The sequence below is a fragment of the Geotrypetes seraphini genome, chromosome 6 (genome assembly GCF_902459505.1).
Source record: "Geotrypetes seraphini chromosome 6, aGeoSer1.1, whole genome shotgun sequence".
Taxonomy (NCBI): Eukaryota; Metazoa; Chordata; class Amphibia; order Gymnophiona; family Dermophiidae; genus Geotrypetes; species Geotrypetes seraphini.
The window spans coordinates 172541554-172561556 of record NC_047089.1 but is presented as its reverse complement, the minus strand read 5'-3'; the positions used below and the strand labels follow the sequence as shown (position 1 = coordinate 172561556).

At 43.2% G+C, this 20003-nt stretch overlaps 1 protein-coding gene across 4 annotated transcripts in view; it reads left to right on the top strand.

Annotated features, from left to right (window-relative positions):
* The window catches only part of WWC3 (WWC family member 3), a 230235-nt gene that overhangs the window by 168240 nt on the left and 41992 nt on the right, over positions 1-20003 (top strand). For all 4 annotated transcript variants that reach the window (XM_033949184.1, XM_033949183.1, XM_033949185.1 and 1 more), the window contains 4 exons: positions 3504-3593; positions 5051-5628; positions 15502-15622; positions 18568-18642. In XM_033949184.1, coding sequence (XP_033805075.1) covers positions 3504-3593; positions 5051-5628; positions 15502-15622; positions 18568-18642 — 864 coding nt within the window. The remainder of the gene's footprint in view (positions 1-3503; positions 3594-5050; positions 5629-15501; positions 15623-18567; positions 18643-20003) is intronic.

The following is a 20003-nucleotide window of genomic DNA, read 5'->3' as shown; positions in this document are numbered from 1 at the left end:
GTGCATCTTATCTCATATGTTACTTCTGTATAGATTCTGTTATATATCGTTCTAATTTTTACTTTAATCTAAATAATCCATAAGTTGTTTAGAGATTGATAATAATTTTTGTGTTTATCATCTAATTACCCCATTCTTTACTATTCGATACTGGCACCATAGGCATAATTGGTTTCTGTGCAGGAGAACTGAGCATGCCCTCACTTTTGATATCAGAGGATCAAATTGATGCCACTTACTGACACATTTTTCTGAGTTGGGGTGTCAGGCTCTGGATGCATTATATTTGAAGTGGCTTAGGAATCCATACCAACTAAAGTATTTTCATTTTTAAATTTGGTGGAGGAGGTGGAAGGGGAGGATTAAGGAACGATGAAATGCATGCTACCAGTTGGGCCACGCACAAGTTTCTTTCTGTCTATGGTACTGGCTTAAGGGGGAGAAGCAGTCAATAGCTTATACTACTGAGAAAGGAACTGAATGGAAAGATGCTCATAATTAACAAGCTCATAAATGAAAAAAAATAAAATATTTAATTGGGAGAGAGGCGTCTATCTTCTTGGGTGCGAGTCTACAAAAGATAAGTGTCTATCGCATGGCACCTATTGGTTCCTAACACCAAAGTAGGCGTGTTTAGGGGTGAAGAAAGACTTGGATGCCACTAGGCACAGTTCTTTAAAGCACAGTTTTTCAACCGCTGGTCCGCAGAAAATTCTTGCCAGTCCGCGCAGGACCAGCGAGATCAATTTCTTCAATTTCCTGCCGGTCCGCGCAGGACCGGCAAGATCGAGGAGCGCAGGGCTGGAGAGATAATGGGGAGCCTCAGACTGTGCTTTCTTCCCTCCCAGCGGCTCTCCTTATAAGCGCAGCGATTCAGGAAGGAAGCCTTGGAGCTTTTGCTGAGTCGAGCCGCCTCTGATGATGCAACTTCCGCTTTCCTCAGAGGCGTGCGACCCAACAAAGGACCCGAGGCTGCCTTACTGAATCGCAGCGCTGGCAAGTAAGGAGAGTTGCTGGGAGGGGAGAAAGCTGCTGGGCATGGTGAAAAAAAAAGGGACAGCTGCTACTGGACCTGGAGAGGGAGAAGGAGAGAAGCTGCTGGGAGGGGAGGAGGGAAAGGAGTCTGGGAAGTTGCTGGGCAAGGGGAAAAAGGGACAGCTGCTACTGGACCTGGATAGGGAGAAGGAGAGATGCTGCTGGGAGGGGGGAGGGAAAGGAGTCTGGGAAGCTGCTGGGAGGGGGGAGGGAAAGGGACAGCTGCTACTGGATCTGGAGAGTGAGAAGGAGAGATGCTGCTGGGAGGGGAGGAGGGAAAGGAGTCTGGGAAGCTGCTGGGTAAGAGGGAAAAAGGGACAGCTGCTACTGGACCTGGAGAGGGAGAAGGAGAGATGCTGCTGGGAGGGGAGGAGGGAAAGGAGTCTGGGAAGCTGCTGGGCAAGGGGGGGAAAGGGACAGCTGCTACTGGACCTGGAGGGAGGGAGAAGGAGAGATGCTGCTGGGAGGGGAGGAGGGAAAGGAAAAGGAAGAGAGTTACTGCTGGACAGGGGGAGGAGGGAAGGGAGAAGAAAAAGGAAGGAAACAGCTTGCAGGGAGATTAGAGGAAGGGAAGGGGAGAGAGGAATGAGATGGGAAGGGGGTCAGCAGAGAAATTGAGAGGGACAAAGATGCTAGATCTGGTGTAGGAGAGATAAAAATGAAGAGAGCAGTGAAGCTGGAGTGAATTGTGTAAAAAGGAAAGAGGGGCATAGGCTGGATGGAAAGGGGAGAGGGGCATAGAAAGAAGACAAATACCATATGGAAGGGGGAGAGGTCAGACAGTAGATGGAAGGGGCAGACGCTGGAAGGAAGAGAGTGAAAAGAAGATGAAAGCAGAAACCAGAGACAACAAAAGGTAGAAACAAATAATTTTTTTTCTATTTTGTGATTAGAATATATCAGATTTGAAATATATATCCTGCTAGAGACATAACTGGGGACTGCAGTATTCTGTTAGCATGATATTTCTATGAACTTGGCTTGTTCAGTTTTCTTGATAGTAGAGGGGATATATGTGAAGGGGAGGGGAGACAGGGGTTTTGTTGGTCCGTGCTCTGTATATTTGTATTTATAAAATCACAATTGTTCAGAATATTGTTTATTTTTATACTTTAATAAAATACGTTCAATATAAAATCATAATTGCGGCTTGTGCAGATGGGATCAGATGGTTTGTGGGGACCGAGCTTGCGGAGATGGAGCGTAAACGGGGTTTTTACATTTTAGTTCTATTAGTTTGCCGATCCACAAAATAATTATTTTATTTCTGCCGGTCCACGGGTGTAAAAAGGTTGAAGAACACTGCTCTAAAGGACTTAGGCACCTTGAATGTAGGCCTTTAAAACCCTGGCCTAAATTACAGATGACTAAGTGTGGTTGACAAGAAATAGGCACCTAACTTTAGGTGCCTATCTTTTAGGGGTGACAATTACAGAATCTGGCCCTAAAAGCATACTTATTTCAAACTAGAAAAATGTTTTCGCTCTGCACAATTTCTGTAGCTGAGTTTTAAAAGGTTTGGACAAGTTCCTGGCCTAAATCCATTAAGGGTTATTAACCAGGTAGACCTAGACTAGATCTCTACTTCTTGCTGGGGAGTAAGCAGCAAAGTATTGAGAAACTGCTGAGAACTCTGGGTAAGATTCAGCGGTATATCAAATTTGAATGAACATAAACATTTTTAGTATCTGCCAAGTACTTGCAACTGTGCTCAATAGTCCATTAGCCTAACACAGCATGACAGTTCTTACAACTAGCAATATTTAATGCAGAGTTTCCTGAACCTGTCCACAGCTGATCAGATTTTCAGAATACACACAATGAATCTATACTTGAGATAAATTTGTATATTCCAGTAATCAAGTATATGGAAACTTTTAATGCATATTCATTCTGGTTATCCCGAAAATTCAACTGACCTTAGACGCTCCAGTACAGATTTGGGCAGTCCTGAATTAAGATGATCAGATTACTGTACTTGCTATACAGGACAGGATGAGCCAGTTCTGGTCTTACCTCTACTGCATATGTAAGCGTGTGGTCTCAGTTTCTGAAAATAGTAAAGTAGGATGACCAGGATGAGGTACAACCCAAGACTTGTCTCATCTTGTCCATTATGACATAGGCCCCAGAAAAGAGAGCAATCTGTCTAGTTGCTGTGAAAATTAGCATGTGCTAATGGTTAAAGTGGTGTCATAGTAGTTAACACATAGTAATTTCTGTGTTACCAGGTAATGTAGAACTGGACAGAGAATGGGCAGTGCAGTTAACACCATCTGAATTGGTGAAGCCTAAATGCATCCTTTTATCTACCACTTGGTTATTGTGTGGTAAAGAACTCAATGGAAAATAGTTAAAAGTCCTTAAGAATTAACACGGAACGTTTGCACCATTGCTTGCTAAGTTTTCACATGCTTTATTAAATAGATGGCATTATCTTATTTTTATTTTTTATTTTTCACAAATAGGTTGCTGATACAAGAAAAAAGAAACTGTCTTTGCAAACATCTGGAAGAAGCTACGCGCTTAACATCTTATTTACACTCCCAGTTAACAAGGTGTGTCTCTATTATCTCTCATCTGTATTTTGTGCATTGGCTTTTCTTTCTTTGAATAGATAATGGGTTGAATTTCTTGAATGCGGTCATCTGCTCACCAGTGTGCATTTGGCCTAAATCACTTGCAAAGTCAGAAGTATTGTAAAAGTCTATATCAAATGCAAAAATAGTTTTATTATAAAATACGTAGGAGTCAGTATTCAGCCATTGTGCAATGCGCATTTTGTTTACCGCTCACAACTATGTTCCCAGATATTTAAAACCAGGACCTTTACGGACTTTTTGTCTTTGAATATAGCTGTTTTTAAGCCATTTAAGACATAGCTGCATAAGCGATGAATGTTGACTTCAGTGGCCATGGGCTACCGCATAAATGCTGGGTTTTACTAAGCAGTGTAAGATCATTTTTTCATGGGCTGGCGAGGTAAATGCTCCGACGCTCATAGGAATTCAATGAGCATCAGAACATATACCTCACCAGCCCGCGGTACAATGCTCTGATACTGCTTAGTAAAAGGAACCTAAAAAATAGGAGAGACGTTTATGCAGTAAACCTGGTCACATGAGGGCTGAATATCGGCTCTTAAGTGGCCAAGTGCTGACTCCACCCGTGGAATGCCCCCAACATAGCCGGCTGTGAGTTCATCACTCACCACAAAATTTGGTGACACTTATCCCCCCCCCTTTTCTTTTTTTGTTTTACTAAGCCACGGTAGAGGTTTCTACCATGGCCCTGAGCGGTAAATGCTCCAACACTGCTCTGCCGCTCTTAGAATTTCTGTGAGCATTGGAGCATTTAGCGCTCTGGGCTGTGGTAGAAACCTTTACTGCAGCTTAACAAAAGAGGGCCTTACTGGTTAAGTGGCACTGAATATTTAGTGGCTAACTCCGACCAAGCGATTTAGCTGGTCAGCTGCTAGCTAAATCACTTTGAATATCAGGCCCTTAATTTTTGGGTCCCAAAGTACTGATCTCTCTCCTCTATAACAAAACAAACAACAACAAAAAAACAGCCAGGAGTGGAACCGGGAACAACACATAAATGTTAATAAAAATACTTTGACTCAGTTTTTCAAGGATTTTAAAAATTAAGATTTGAATTTTACAAATACCATGAATGGCTGCTTTTGATCCTTGTTAGTCTCTGCTCTGCCCTTAGCCTGGGTACACTGAAACATAAACTTAGACCATTCATGGAAACATCCAACCAGGTATCCGCTCTATGCCTCAAAACAAATTCATCTTTACCCCTGACAGAGATGCAGGCAGTAACCGAACTCAAGAAGGTACATGATAAGCACAGAGGATTCATAGTTGCAGAGAAATGATGGGAGGGAAGGGAGTGCAACTGGAGGCCTATGAAAATGGAACCAGTTAAATGGGCTGCTTTATTTTTATCTGCCTTCATATTCTCTATTCTCTGAAGAATGAAAAATGGTTTCTTTCATGTGTTTCAGTATATCTGCCAGCACTCTCACCATGTCTTCTAGCAGCAGTAGGGGCTCATTGGCATCCAGCCGTGGATCGCTGGCATCAAGCAGAGGCTCTCTCAGCTCTACCAGTTTCACAGACATCTATGGCCTCCCACAGTATGAAAAACCAGACTGCTTTGTGGACTTTGGACAGCACTTGCGCTTCGACATGATTTCCTATGATGCACTCTGCAGAGACGCACAGCTTTGTGACTCGTTCGGGCACTCAAACCTCAACAAGCAGAGGATGTCTTTGGACACGCCTCAGTCTCTGGCCTCCTTGTCTTCCAGGTCTTCTTTGTCGTCCTTATCACCTCCCAGCTCCCCACTGGATACACCCTTCCTCTCTGCCTCTCGAGACTCTCCCCTTGTTCAGACATCTGAAGGGTTTGAAGAGATTGTGGGTGGGGGGACTCTGGAGCAGCTCCAGCCACCGCAGAGCACTCTGGAAGAGGAGGTTAATGTGCAGCAGGCAATTTCATCTCGGACTCCTGAATGTCATGCAGATGGCAAAGGACCCAGAGAAAGGGGATCACAGACAGCAAGAAACCAAACTGCTACAGGTAAGCTTACAAGGCTAGGGAAATGGTTGCACTCTTTGGTTTGCCATGTTTTACATTTAAAATAACATAAAAATGGATTGGTTTTCTATGTATTACCTAAGATAGCATACAAAGCAGCAGATATGGTAGATAGTTTAATACAGAGATTTCCAAACTTTTTTTCACTTCTGGACCCATTTAAGAATTAAGAGTATCTCCTGTGGCCAAACAAGATAACAGTACATTAGAGATTTCTATTCCGCCAATGCCTTGCGGTTCAAGGCGGATTACATCAAAGTTAACAAGAATTACATTAAAAGTTTGCAGGAACAGCATAAGCAATGTCATAATATTTACTTAAAAAGTACCAAAGAGTTGTCGAGATCTTAAGGTGATAAATGTTGGTTAAAGAATTACCAAAGAGAAGTCGAGATCTTAAGGAGATAGGTATTGGGTAAATGAGAAGCATTTTAGACTATGTTGGGTAGATAGAAGAACATTAGAGAGTATTAAGGGTATAGAGAGGGTTGGGGGTTGGGTAGGGACTGGTCGTGCTAGATGGGTTTTATGTATTTTTTGAAGACTATGGTTTTAATATCTTTCTTGAAGGTTTTGTAGCTTGTTGGCGATGATAACAAGAGTGGTGATTTGCCTGTCCAGTTTAGCTGCTTTGGAGGCCATAACCCCATATCTTAGTGCAAATTATACGTTCATCGATACAGTACTATGACCAGTATTATGATTCCTTTCACATTAAAAATCAACCATGAGTAGAGTAAGGGGAATAGAGAAGGACTAACTACATGATAGTGGGCAAGATCCCAAAGGTTTAGTGTAGAAGGAAGCTGCCCAGATAGTTTTCAGTCATTTGGGTATCTTGATAAGAAAGTTTTATGCTCCCAAGCTTTTATGTTTAAATGTATTTATTAAAACAAAGTGCACAATAATCCACAATGGCAATACAACTTTTTCTGCATACAAAAGCACAAATAACAACCTCCCATCCACTCCCCCCATCCCCTCCCAACAAAACCCAAAGTAGGCACAAAATACAATTGAACAGAATATGGACCATGTATTCAATAGACGACTTCTCGCAAGTGGGGTAAGGTCCCCCCAAAAGGATGTCCCAAATCAGACGAAAGCGCTTTCTCGCTTCAGAGTCAAGGTCCACAAATCTTTGGTGTTCCAAAGAGGCCTTCACAAGCATTGTCAATCTCCACTGGCTGTAGGTTGGGGGCGCACTGGAAAGCCAACCTGACAGGATTATCTTTTGGCCTGGTAGCATAACTTGTACAATAAACACTGACATGCCATTAGGCTTAGGAGAAGCTATCATATAAAAACCAAACAGTGATCTTGGAGCTGGAGTCCATCGCCTGCCCCACAATGCAGATGTAAATTGTCTCAGGCAAGCCCAAAAAGACATTATAACTGGACACTTCCAAAACATATGACCCAAGGTAGCCTGGTCCTGACCACACTTGGGATAACCATGGGCGTGTGCGATTCCCATGCGGAAAGCCCGCATGGGTGAAATATAAAGTCTCAAAAGAAACTTCAGTTGCAATTCCCAGTGCAATACATGGCCTGTTAATTTCCGTGAGTTTTTCAATCGTTGTAATTGTTGGCCAGTAAGAGTACAATGTAAATCTTCCTCCCAGGTTGTGGCCAGAATCTCAAAGTTAGTACCAGGTTGGCTATCTACAATGCTTACGTGATGGAATCGTAAAGGAATATTCTGTTGAGCCGAAGCTCCTAAGCTTTTATTTTGTGCCATAGTATGAGGGCAGCAACCTCAAATAAACACTTTCATTTTAGTAAAGCTCTTCTGGGCCTGATTTTTCACGTGGAAAAAGCTATACTGGCATGCCATAAGACAGCTATGGGACCTTTCTCTTTAACCTGTAGTAAAATTACCAGAACCCACCACAAAATGGATAGCATGCTTCAGTCAGAATATATAAAATATGAGGCTAGGGACTATGGGGTGGCAAATGGGTAGCTGCCCCTATTTCCTCCTTTCCTTCCTTTGGTTCTCCACTGTCTCTATCCTTCCAGACTGAATGGTTAGCTGCAAGTTACCCATATTTGATTCCCCTCTTATCATCCATCCCTACAGACTAGCAGCAGGAGATAAGTTTAATGTCCACTACTTTGGAACCAATTCTCACAGAAAGAGTGGCAGCAGATGATGTCAAATTAAACCCATCTGCTTCTGCTCACCAATAGGGAGGCATGGAAGGAAGGGGATCAAGTGTATATAATCTCATGGTGGACGGAGACTTAGGAAGGAGGGGTGAGGGGGAGAAAAAAAATCTGAAGGACAAGCCAGGCCAAGAAAAAAGGAAGATCCTCTTTAGAGGGAATGAGTGAGAAAAGGGTAATAGCCTCAGTAGGGAAAAAAAGATTTTTAAAATGGCAAAATGCATCTGGAAGGAGGAGGTAAAAAGAGAGAAGAGCATCTAGGGAGAGGGAGAAGTAGGAGGAGGAGGTTTAGAAAGGAGGAGGAGACAAGGCAGTGGGAGACTAAAGACTGGAGAGGAGAATGAGAGAGAAAACCTAATTGGGTCTAAGATTTGAGAGCAGTCCTGCTTGTTTTGTTTTCTCAATATAGGTGTACTGATGCTCTGGGCCTGGTGTAATATTTAAAGTGCTGTATTTTAATAGATTGGGTTGCTGCAGTTTTAGTGGTGGGTTTTAGTACTGTCATGGTGAGTTCTTTGTATAGGTTCTTTGTATAGAATTTGTGCAGGGTTTTCTGCTATTCTGCAGTGTTTAGTAGCAAAAGGAGAGTTATACTGTTCTGAGTTGACAACACAATTTTTGTTTTGTTTTTGTGGGGGTTTTGTGTTTTTTATTCATTTTTAGTATGGTGAGCTGAAAGGGGAAATATATTGAAGAAATGAGGTGCAGGTTTTATATTGAAATTCTCTCTAATCCTGTCTTACAAAATCATTAGTTGAAATCTGCTATTTCAAGATATCACTAATGAATATGCAAGAGGCAGATTTGCATGCCTGTCACCTGTATTATATGCAAATCTGTCTCATGCATATTCATAGGGATATCTTGAAAACCTGACAGGCTGGGACTCCCCCAGGACAGGTTTAAGAATCACTGCTCAAATCAGTGTATCGCAACCTGTGTGCCCCAGCAGATTCCAGGTGTGCTGTGAGATGCCGGCAAAGAGGAGAGGTGCTGGCGCCAGCTGACTGCTTAAAGGACATGCCTCTCGTGGCGAGAGGCACGTCCTGTAGTCAGTCAAATGGGGCCTGTACCTCTCTTCCTCGCCAGTGCCTCTGCTCCTTCTTCTCACCTTTCCTTCTGCTGCACCCCCCATTGGCGGTAATAGGAGGCTCAGGGCTGCGGCTGGAGGACATCCATGGATGCGTGGATATCGACATGATGACATAACGCATGCACGCGACATCATTGCGTCAATGTCCATGCATTTCCGGGTGCCCTCCAGCCGCAGCCCCGAGATTAGTGTGCCGCAGCTTAAAGAGTTTGCAACCCACTGGCTTAGACGATCTGTAACATTTGAAGAAAGGCAGTTGGAAGATTTTTTTTTTCCAGCAAACACACAGAGAAGAATGATTTGGCACAAGTTAGAGGCTTTCAGGTAGCAGTTCCCATTTCACACTTGTTCAGCCATTTTCCTGTGTGCTGTACTAGGTGTGCCGAATAGGGCTGCATACTTTTTCAGTGATATTGTTAGACAGGACATGGCGTAATCTTTCTTTTTAAAGGAATGCCATTATAGGGAGTAGCTGGCAACCATGACCTGAGAAACGAAACTATAGTACTTTCTCTAGCATCATCTCCCTTCCTTCCTTTTTACCCCCCTCCTTTCCCTCCTAGCCAAGAAATCTTGTAGAGATTATACATTGCTTATAACAAGAGCTGTGCACTGGGGCTGAATTCAAGCAGCTTCCTTTATTAGTTCATCTGCTGCCATCTTCTGGCCCTGAAATACATTACACTTTCCCTTGTATCCAATGGCAGTTACTTGGTCAACTTGTCTTTTTTTTTTTTTTTTTTTAAAAAGCAGTTCATGTGTAGAAATGTGTTTCTCAATATGGGGAGTTGTTGACATTAACTGCAATCACCCATACTATGGACAGACTAGTAAGTCTGAAGTTTGTCCATTATATGTGTCTATCTCTGAGGAACACAAAGTTTAACCTGTTACTTCCATGCTGGAGCCTCCTCAATGGAATTGGCAAGGTTATGTGGTTGTGCTATAACCTGATATGATGTGTTTTGACTTGCATAACTTTCTCTTAAACGTTTGCCTTTCTAGGTCTGTTAACTTCTCGATTGTCTTACAGCAGAGCAAGATAACAGTATAATATCATAATACACCATACTGGTGAGCCCTCCAAAACCCATCCAAAACTTACTGTACCTACATGACACCTGCAAGCATAAGGGCTGTTGTTGTGGTCGATTTTGGAGGGTTCACCATACAACATAAGCAGGTTATAGTGATGTGTAACTGAGGCTTTTTAATGTGACTTTCACTGCGGTACCCCCTAGAGCAGTGTTCTTCAACCTTTTTACACCTATGGACCGGCGGAAATAAAATAATTATTTCGTGGACCAGCAAACTAATAATACTGAAATTTTTTAAAACCCCATTGCCGCCCTGTCCTTGCGAGCTCGGTCCCGTTAACCATCTGATCCCATCCGCACAAGCCTCAAATAGTTATGATTTTATATTGAACATATTTTATTAAAGTATAAAAAGAAACAATATTCTGTACAATTGTCATTTTATAAATATAAATAATACAGGGCAAGGATTAACAAAAACCCCGTCTCCCATCCCCTTCACATATATCCCCTCTACTATTAAGAAAACTGAATAAGCCAAATTATTACAGAATGCTACACAAATATCATGCTAACAGAATACCGCAGTCACACATGGCAGGAATGGTGTTAGGGGGAGTGCAACTAGGGCAATTGCCTCCTGGTCAGAGAGAGCCCTAAGCCAGCTGGAAGCTAAAGACGCACTGCCTGGGCTTTGCACTCCCCAGTTATGTTTAACATCAGCTCTAGCAGGATACATATTTTAAATCTGATATATTCTAATCACAGGATAGAAATAAAATTATTTTTTTCTACCTTTTGTCGTCTCTGGTTTCTGCTTTCATCGTCTTTTCACTTTCTTCCATCCAGCGTCTGCCCTCTGTCTCTTCAATCCAGCATCTGCCTCTTCCATCCACTGTCTGCCCTCTACCCCCCCTCCCATATGGTATCTGCGTTCTTTCTATGCCCCTCTCTCCTACACCAGATCTAGCATCTTTGTCCCTCTTTCCTTACTTTTCATCTGACCCCCCTTCCCAGCATCAATCTCTCTCTACCTTGTCATTCCTCTGTCTCTCCCCTTTCTCTCATCTGATCTCTCCATTCCATCCTGACTCCTTCCCCTCCTCTAATCTCCCTGCCCTCTAATCTCCAATGTTCCTCCTCCCTTGTCCAGCAGTACCTTCTCCCTTTCTTCCTCCCCTTATCCAACAGTAACTCTCTTCCCTTCCCCTTCTCCCCTGTCAGCAGTAGCCCCTTCCCCTCCCTTGTCCAGGAGTACCCCTTCTCCCTTTCCTCCTCCCCTTATCCAACAATAATTCTCATCCCTTCCCTTCCCCTTCTCCCCTGTCAGCAGTAGCCCCTTCTCCTCCCTTGTCCAGGAGTATCCCTTCTCCCTTTCCTCCTCCCCTTATCCAACAGTAATTCTCATCCCTTCCCTTCTCCCCTGTCAGAAGTAGCCCCTTCCCCTCCCTTGTCCAGGAGTACCCCTTCTCCCTTTCCTCCTCCCCTTATCCAACAGTAATTATCGTCACTTCCCTTCTCCCCTGTCAGAAGTAGCCCCTTCCCCTCCCTTGTCCAGGAGTATCCCTTCTCCCTTTCCTCCTCCCCTTATCCAACAGTAATTCTCGTCCCTTCCCTTCTCCCCTGTCAGAAGTAGCCCCTTCCCCTCCCTTGTCCAGGAGTACCCCTTCTCCCTTTCCTCCTCCCCTTATCCAACAGTAATTCTCATCCCTTCCCTTTCCCTTCTCCCCTGCCAGCAGTAGCCCCTTCCCCTCCCTTGTCCAGGAGCACCTCTACTCCCTTCCCTCCTTCCTTCTCCAGCAAATGTTTCCTCTATGTAGGCTAGCGACAGCTCTGTGTGCTTTTAACTTCGGCACACAGGTGCCCCTAAGCAGTATTTTAGCCGCGGTTTCATGAGGCAGCCTCGGGGCCTTTGGTAGGCCGGCCCGCTTCCATGATGTGATGTGGGCCGGCCTACCAAAGGCCCCGAGGCTGCCTCATGAAACCGCGCTAAAATACTGCCTAGGGGCAGCTGTGTGTCGAAGTTAAAAGCACACAGACCTCCCGCTGCTTTTCTGGGGGTGCGGAGACATACGCGGCAGGAGTCGGTGGTGGCAGGCAGGAGTGCAACAGGAAGTTGCACGTCAGCTGACGCCAGCACCTTTTTCTGCGGCGGGGTCCTGAATCCTTTGCGGACCGGCAAGATTTTTTTGCAGACCAGCGGTTGAAGAACTGTGCCCTAGAGTGCTGCTCTGCTCAGCTGTCTGTAACCAGTTTCCTAAGAATGCTGGCTGCTTGGGTGTCCCAATAGCTCATTTCTGTGCGGTTTTTCATTTGGATATCTTTGTATTCAAAAATGGCCAAAAAAGATAGATATACTAAGGCAGTGTTTTTCAACCTTTTTTGGGCAAAGGCACACTTGTTTCATGAAAAAAATCACGAGGCACACCACCATTAGAAAATGTTAAAAAATTTAACTCTGTGCCTATATTGACTATATATAAAGTAATTCTCTTGAATAGGAATCAAATAAACACAAAGAAAGTATTTTATAATTACTTTTATTATGAAATATTAAGTAAACAGAATAGTGAAAAATTATAAAATACTTTATTCAGTGCGAAACCTGGGCCTGTTTGGCTGAACACAAAGCTGATATTCTGGCTGGAATCGAAGAAAGACACACACGTAGCTCTTCGTCAACAGCTCTCAGTCTCTCTCTGTATTTGGTTTTTATAGCATACAAAAATAGACAAATATACCCTCCATCCTTTTTATTAAACCACAATAGCAGTTTTTAGCGCAGGGAGCTGCGCTGAATGCCCAGCGCTGCTGTTGACGCTCATAGGCTCCCTGCGCTAAAAACCACTATTGCGGTTTAGTAAAAGGTGACCATATTGTAAAATATAGACAGCAGATATAAATTCAGAACTGTGCATAGTAAGTGAAGGGAAGTTTTCATCTCTGGGAATTTGCCCAAATAACTTAATTTACCCAGTTAACCCAAATAAGGGAATTTACCCAGTTAACTATTAAGTTATTTGGGCAAATTCCTTTGAAAACTGTGGTAAAACTACCTCCACTTTGCTAAATTTAAAATAAAATCATTTTTCCTACCTTGTCTGGTGATTTCTGGTTGCACTTTCTTCTTCTGACTGTGCATCCAATCTTTCTTCCCTTCTATCAGCCTGTATGCTTTCTCTCCTCCACACCTCATTCCCTCCCCCAACTTTTTCTTCCTCTCTCCCTGACCTTTCTTTCTTTTTTTCTGTTTCTCTTCTTTCCTTCTGTTTCCCTGCCTGCCCCTTTCTTTCTTTCTCCCTGCCGTTCCCCAAGCCACTGCCACTGCCGCTGCCATCGGGAAGAGTGTCTTCACGGGGAACAGGACCCACCAATGGATAACAGGCCCCAAAGCCGACGCCGACGCATGCTCTCCCTGACGTCAATTCTGCAATCGGAGAGGAAGTTCCGCCCAGCCAGGCAGCGATTGGCTGGCCCGAACTTCCTCTCCGACTGCAGAATTGACGTCGGGGAGAAGAAGACTTATCGGCTCGATAGATTAGATCGCCAAGACAAAGTGAGTCCTGGGTGATCGACTCACTTTGCCTTGGCGAGCTACTGGCGCCCCTGCCTCGGGCCCCCTGTCAGCTCCGGGCCCCTGAATGCAGGACTGGTAGTACTGCCCTGATGGCGGCCCTGCGGCACACCAGGCAACATCTCGCGGCACACTAGTGTGCCGCGGAACAGCGGTTGAAAAACACTGTACTAAGGGCCTAAACATCTTGCTGTTTCAAAAATGGATATTTTCTCTACTGGATTTCTGGACGTCTTTCCCTAAATGTCCAACTCAGACTTAGACGTCCTATTGAAAATGCCCCTCCACATTTCTTCACAGACAGGTTGATATGTTTATTTGGTTTGGTTTTTTTTGGAGGGGGTTGTTTTATTTTATTTATAACCCACCTTTCCCAAGACGGCTCACAATAAAAAAAAATACATATAAAACACAAACAAATAAGCGACCAGCGCTTACACAATTACAAATGCCTTAGCACCCATATTTCATGTTACAGAATAGATGTCTCTTCAATAACTTCTTAAAATCATCAAAATAATGTACAAAGGTAGCCGTTTATAGAACAGCCTCTCAGTGGAGGCTACAAAGATAGAAACCATTACAGAAGACGTAAGTATAAGCAAAATAGAGAACTTGAGAAGAAATGAAGGGCAAGCTAGAGATCTTTTAGCATTTGAAGTTGCTGAAGAAAATAGAAGGCAGAGTGAATAGACCTTATAGTTCTTATCTGCCTAATGTTATAGTGATGTAGTGATGCCTGTTCCTTATCTGTATGGTGGCAATTGCCCTCTTTTCCCCTCGTTACCCGAAGTGTATCACTTAAGTGTACCCATACACACTTGATGAAGACTTGATCTTGACCGTAAGGTACCATAGTAACCAACTGTATTATCTAAGCCACAGAATATTTCTGCTCTCAGAAGTAATTTTGCCTTGACCTAAGAACAATATGCTCTCTCATTATGTGCCTCTCCTTTTGTATCCTGCTACTCCTGTTTGGCACATGAGCAGGCATCAGTGTAAGTGAACTTGGTAAATACTAGCTTGCCATCCTAGTTTCCATGCTTTGATGGTGATTGTGTTGTGTTGTGGCTTATGGCTTGCATGAAATTGTAAGAAACATTCAAACATCCACTTGACTATATAATAAAAGAATGATAACCAAAAAGCCAAAATATCAAAAAACAAAATGTGGTAATGGTGGAAAAAAGCCTCCTACATGGAGTATAGCACCACCTGGTGTCAGTATATGGTATTCATATTACTTCCCCTTTAATCACAGGCAAAAAAAACCCCCACCAGCCACCTATTAATCTGTTTTTTTTCTTTTCTCTACTTTTTATAATCTTTTTCTATAATCATTCAGTGCAAAAAATTCCCTTAAATATAATATTCACTCAATAGTATATAAATATAAAAAAAATACTATAGTTTCACTAGTAGACTTATATACATTCTCATTAGGCACAGGCCGAAGGTTGGTGTAAGTGATTGCACTTTTAATTAAAGAACATTTTCAGACAGTTACATTTCAAGTGTATATAGTAATTGCTATACTCCTCACCATTAACTCATCTAAGTAGTTTACTATCATTAAATATTAATAAAAAGGAGGATAACATATAAAAAGAGAGAGAGAGAGAAAAAAAAAATGCCATGAAGAAAAGTTACTCTAGTATAGGGCTTTCCATCATGACCCTAATGTGTGGAGTCACGACCTGAGCAAGAAATGTCATCAGCTCTGGGATTTGTGTGCTTTCTGTGGCCATGAAAGTTTCATAAGTACTGGTCTAGTAGTTTATAGAGAAAAGTAAATGCCTCTTTTTATTTCTAAAAATTGGCTTAATAAAAGGTGCATTAAATAGTGCTTTTAGTAGATGCCTGGTTATAAAATTATCATCCATGCATGCACACAGGGTAGAACATTGCTTCACATTTGGATGCCATTTAAGTGTACTGAATTCATGATACTACTTTTCTTTTCTCTTTTTAATCTGTAGCAGCAACCCTGCGAGAGGATGGAGCCCGAAAGATGGAGAGGAGAGCCAGGCGGGTTTCTGTGGGCCTGTCAGATGATTCGTTGGCCAGTGACAGTGGCGTTTTTGAAGCCTTGAGTAAAAGGTCTAGTTTCCCATTTATGAATTCTCACAGGGTCATTTTAAAATGTTTCTCTCTTGGTAAAGCCTGATGCACAAGTAAAAGTGTGTTAATACGCCATCACATACCACCACACCTCTTTTTTGGCACAAAAGTTTTTTATCCCCTAAACTGTTCTATTCCCTCGGGTTTTTGCAACCCTAATGCATGATTCTCTGTATTTCTTACCATTAGATCTTAGCTGCCAAATACTGGGCCATTCTTCAAGCTTCACTAGGTCCTTCCTCGTGTTTTCTACTCCACCAGGGGTGTCTATTAGTGCTGCCCAATTCACAATTCGAATCGATTCACCGATTCGAATCAGGTGAATTGATTCGAATCGATTTAATTTCCCAAAAAATCGGCCTCCCGACTCAGTGATTGACCCTTCCCCCGTGCCTGCCAAAAGCAGGAGCTGCAGCGCTGCCTCTTGCTGGCCATCCGCTGCCGCTCCTGCTTGAGTGGGAATAGTCAGTCAGAAAAGCCTCCCCCAGCTTCCCCACTCTTACCTTCTTAAGGTTAACATGGCAGCTTGCAGGCTCATTGGTGTTGTAGCGATCCCTGCAGCTGCCCGTCATCCTCAGCGGCACGTTCTCTCTGCTACTTCCTGCCCCTGCTCTGACGTCAGGGACAGGATCGCAGCAGAGAGAACGTGCCGCTGAGGACGACGGGCAGCTGCAGGGATCGCTATAGCACTAGCGAACCTGCAGGCTTCCGTGTTAGCCTAAAAATAAGAACAGGGAAGCTGGTGGAGGATACAGGCTTGAGGGGGGAGCAGGCGTTCGCGGTGGGGAGCAGGCGTTCGCGGCAGGGAGCAGGCCGAAGAGTGCCTTCACAGCAGGAGGGCAGGCCATTGCAGGGCGGGGCAGGTCTTCGCGGGGGGAGCAGGAGAAAAGAGTGTCTTCACGGCAAGGAGGCAGGCCTTTGCAGGGGGAAGGGGCAAGTCTTTCCGGGGGAGCAGGAGAAAAGAGTGCCTTCACAGCAGGGGGACAGGTCTTTGCGGAGGGGCAGGTCTTTGCAGGGGGAGCAGGAGAAAAGAGTGCCTTCACGGCAGGGGGCAGGCCTTTGCAGTCGGGGCAGGTCTTCGTGGGAGGAGCAGGAGAAAAGAGTGCCTTCACGGCAGGGGGGCAGGCTTGTGCAGAGGGAAGAGGAGGAAGAGTTCCTTTGCGGTGGGGAGGCAGGCCTGTGCAGAGGGAGGAGGAGGAAGGAGTAAGAGAGGAGAGGAGAGATGCCAGACCTGGGGTGAAGGGAAGAGAGAGACCAAACAAAAAAGAGGGGGAGGAAAGCAAAGGAGAGGTGCTGGACTAAAGGAGAGAGGGAGAAGAAATGCAAGACCACAAGGAGGAGGGTACAAGAGGGACAGACACTGCTCCAAAGTAGGTGGGCAGGGTGCAGGATGGCAGGAGAGATAGTAGGAGAAAGCCTGTACCTGGGGAAGGGGATACAAGAGGTAAGGAAGAGAGAAAGAGCAAGCTGGATATGGGAAGAGATAAGATGCTGGACATGAAGGGAGCATAGGAACAGGGACACAAGGGGGACAGTACTGGAGAGAAGAATAGGGACAGGGACACAGAAGAGAGATGCTGGATGAAAGGGTAGTTGAGAAAAGGAGAGATGGTGGATCTGGGGATGGTGGGGTTCATCGCTGCAGCTGCGGGGGAATGGAGATGAAAAAAAAAAGATAGATGCCAGACCTCTGGGGGAGGAAAGGGAAACAGAAGGGGAGCACAGAGATGGAAGATGGATGGTTAGCACGGAGAAAGAAGAAAGAAGGAGAGCCTGATCAGAAGACAACTAGACCAACATGGGACCAACATGATTTGAAAAATAACCAGACAAGAAAAGGTAGGAAAAATAATTTTATTTTCTGTTTTGTGATTATAATGTGTCAGATTTGAAATGTGTATTCTTCCAGAGCTGGTGTTGGACCGTGAACGTGAGCTAGGATTTAACAGAGAGAGGAAAAGTATTTTTTTATTTGTTTATTTTGTTTACACCACAGGACCAGTGTGGGTAGGAGAGGGCAAAGGGGGTGAAGAGGCTATAAAATAAACCCACCAGGATATTTGGAAAAAACCACCCAATTGGGCAGGAAAATCAAATCGAAAAATTGATTCAGTAGGCTGAATCGAATTGAATCAAATCAAAATTTTTTTTCCTGAATCGGGCAGCACTAGTGTCTAACCTATTGCAGACTTTGGTAGCATCCACAGATAGGCAAATCTTATCAGACAACCCTTAAGCAATATCAAAAATGTTTTGATTGTAACTGTAGAAAGGTGGTATATCAAATCCCCTCTCTGTTTCCCTTTCTTTTCCCTTTCATTATTTTCAATTGCCTTTTGAATCTTATTAAGTAATGTTCAGACTTTCTGCCTTCATGGCTCTTTGACACCAATGCTTACTATTTCCACGGTCTAATTGTACACTTCCTTCCTTGTAGCAAAAAGTTAGTGATTTTATATTTATTTTATCTGCTTGTTTTATTATTATTATGTAACCTAGGCCTTTCTGCTGTTAACTCTGATCTTTTATGTCTGTTTTAATTCTCAAGTTACTAGTTTATCTGTTCTTTTTTTTTTTTTTTTATTGTGAACCACTTAATTTTTGAATACCAATAGGTGATGTATCAAATTGAATGTGAGAGGGAGACATGAACAGTTTGAGTACTTCTGTCTTTGGCCGGAAGTGCAGCACAAATATTAATTGTGAATATCCTGAAACACTGACCTATCTGTGAACGTGAAAGTCTGGATTTGGGAACTACTGGTTTAATATATTTCATTGGATGCAGTTCTGTATGTTGCATTAAGATATTAGTCTAGCTTGGTGTCACTGTCCTTGGCAAGTGAACAAGTTTCTTCTGGATATGTTGATTTGTCGCCTGAATTGATCACTATATCTTACGGTGCTCCACTTTCTTCTCTCAGAATTGAGGAAGCTAAGGGACATGTCTACAATGATGCTGCCAAAAATGAAGACCCTCAGATACATGTGGGACTTTTGTAAGTAGGGACTGCTCATACACTGAACTGGCTTTAAAACATAAACATTTCTTTGTGTTGAGAATCCAAAATTGGACTTTTTTTTATTATAGTTTGGGGAAATTATGTTGGAGGGGTGGGATTATTATAGGAAAACAATGTGATTTTAAAAACCTTAAAATAAGAACATACTGGGATAGACCGAAGGTCCATCAAGCCCAGTACAGTATCTTGTTTTCAATAGTGGCCAACCCAGGTCCCAAGTACTTAGCTAGATCCCAAGTAGTAAAACAGATTTTATGCTGCTTATCCTAGGAATAAGCAGTGAATTTCCCCAAATCCATCTCAATTATGGCCCATGGAAAAAGTTGAAAAGCCATTATAGTGTGGGACCAATTTAGATTGTAGGCACCAATCCACATGGTCATATAGAAATTATGCCAAGTAGCGATTCTTCCATTCTGGGTATTTAAGCATGTAACATCTGTATGTAATCCAGTTCAATTCCTTTTTCCCACCTCAATATCTTATGTGAGCCTTCAACCCTTTTCCTACCTCTGTCCTCCATGATGATTCAAAGTATGCACTGAATCTATTCAAGTACTGGTCACATTTCAAAACAGCTTTTGAACAAGCCATAGAACTACTAAAACTAGCAAAGTCATTCTATAGTATATTTGGCCTTTCCATGCTTGTTGAATTTTTGAGTTAACTGTAGACGCTTAATGCAGGTTACCTCAACCTTCTAGGATATGGTCATACCACTATTAGTGTTGAAACAGACAGACATTCATGTACTATATACAGTACTCCCCCGATATTCACGGGGGTTCCATTCCAGGAACCGCTGCAAATGTTGAAAACCACAAATACGTTTTTTAGCAGGGGAGACAGGAGAGGGCAGCCGGAGCGCCGGCGAATGAAGGAAATCACTTGTGGTATGCTCTGACCGCTTCTTCCTGTACTAAAGTCAGGCCTCACCAATCAGGAGCTGTGTGTCAAAGCAGCTCCTGATTGGTGAGGCCCGACTTTAGTACAGGCTGCTGAGAGACACAAGTTACAATTTCTACTGTCTTAGAAAGGAGGAATCAGTTAAAAACATTTAATAAAGGAAACCGTGACTAAATGAAAATAGAGTTTGTAAATGTGAAAGTATGTCTTTATAAAACTGAAAGAGTAAAATTGGAAACCTAAATTTGTTTTACCTGGCTAAATTCCATTTTTTTAATCCTGCATGTCTGCTGAAGAATACTCTTTCAAACAAAAAAATAACTTGCTACTTTTAAATGTGTGATTGAAAATTATTTTGAGTGAAGCTTCAAATATTTTCTTACCAGATTTGTGAAGAAAAGCATTTTTGGACAAATAAACTGACATAAACT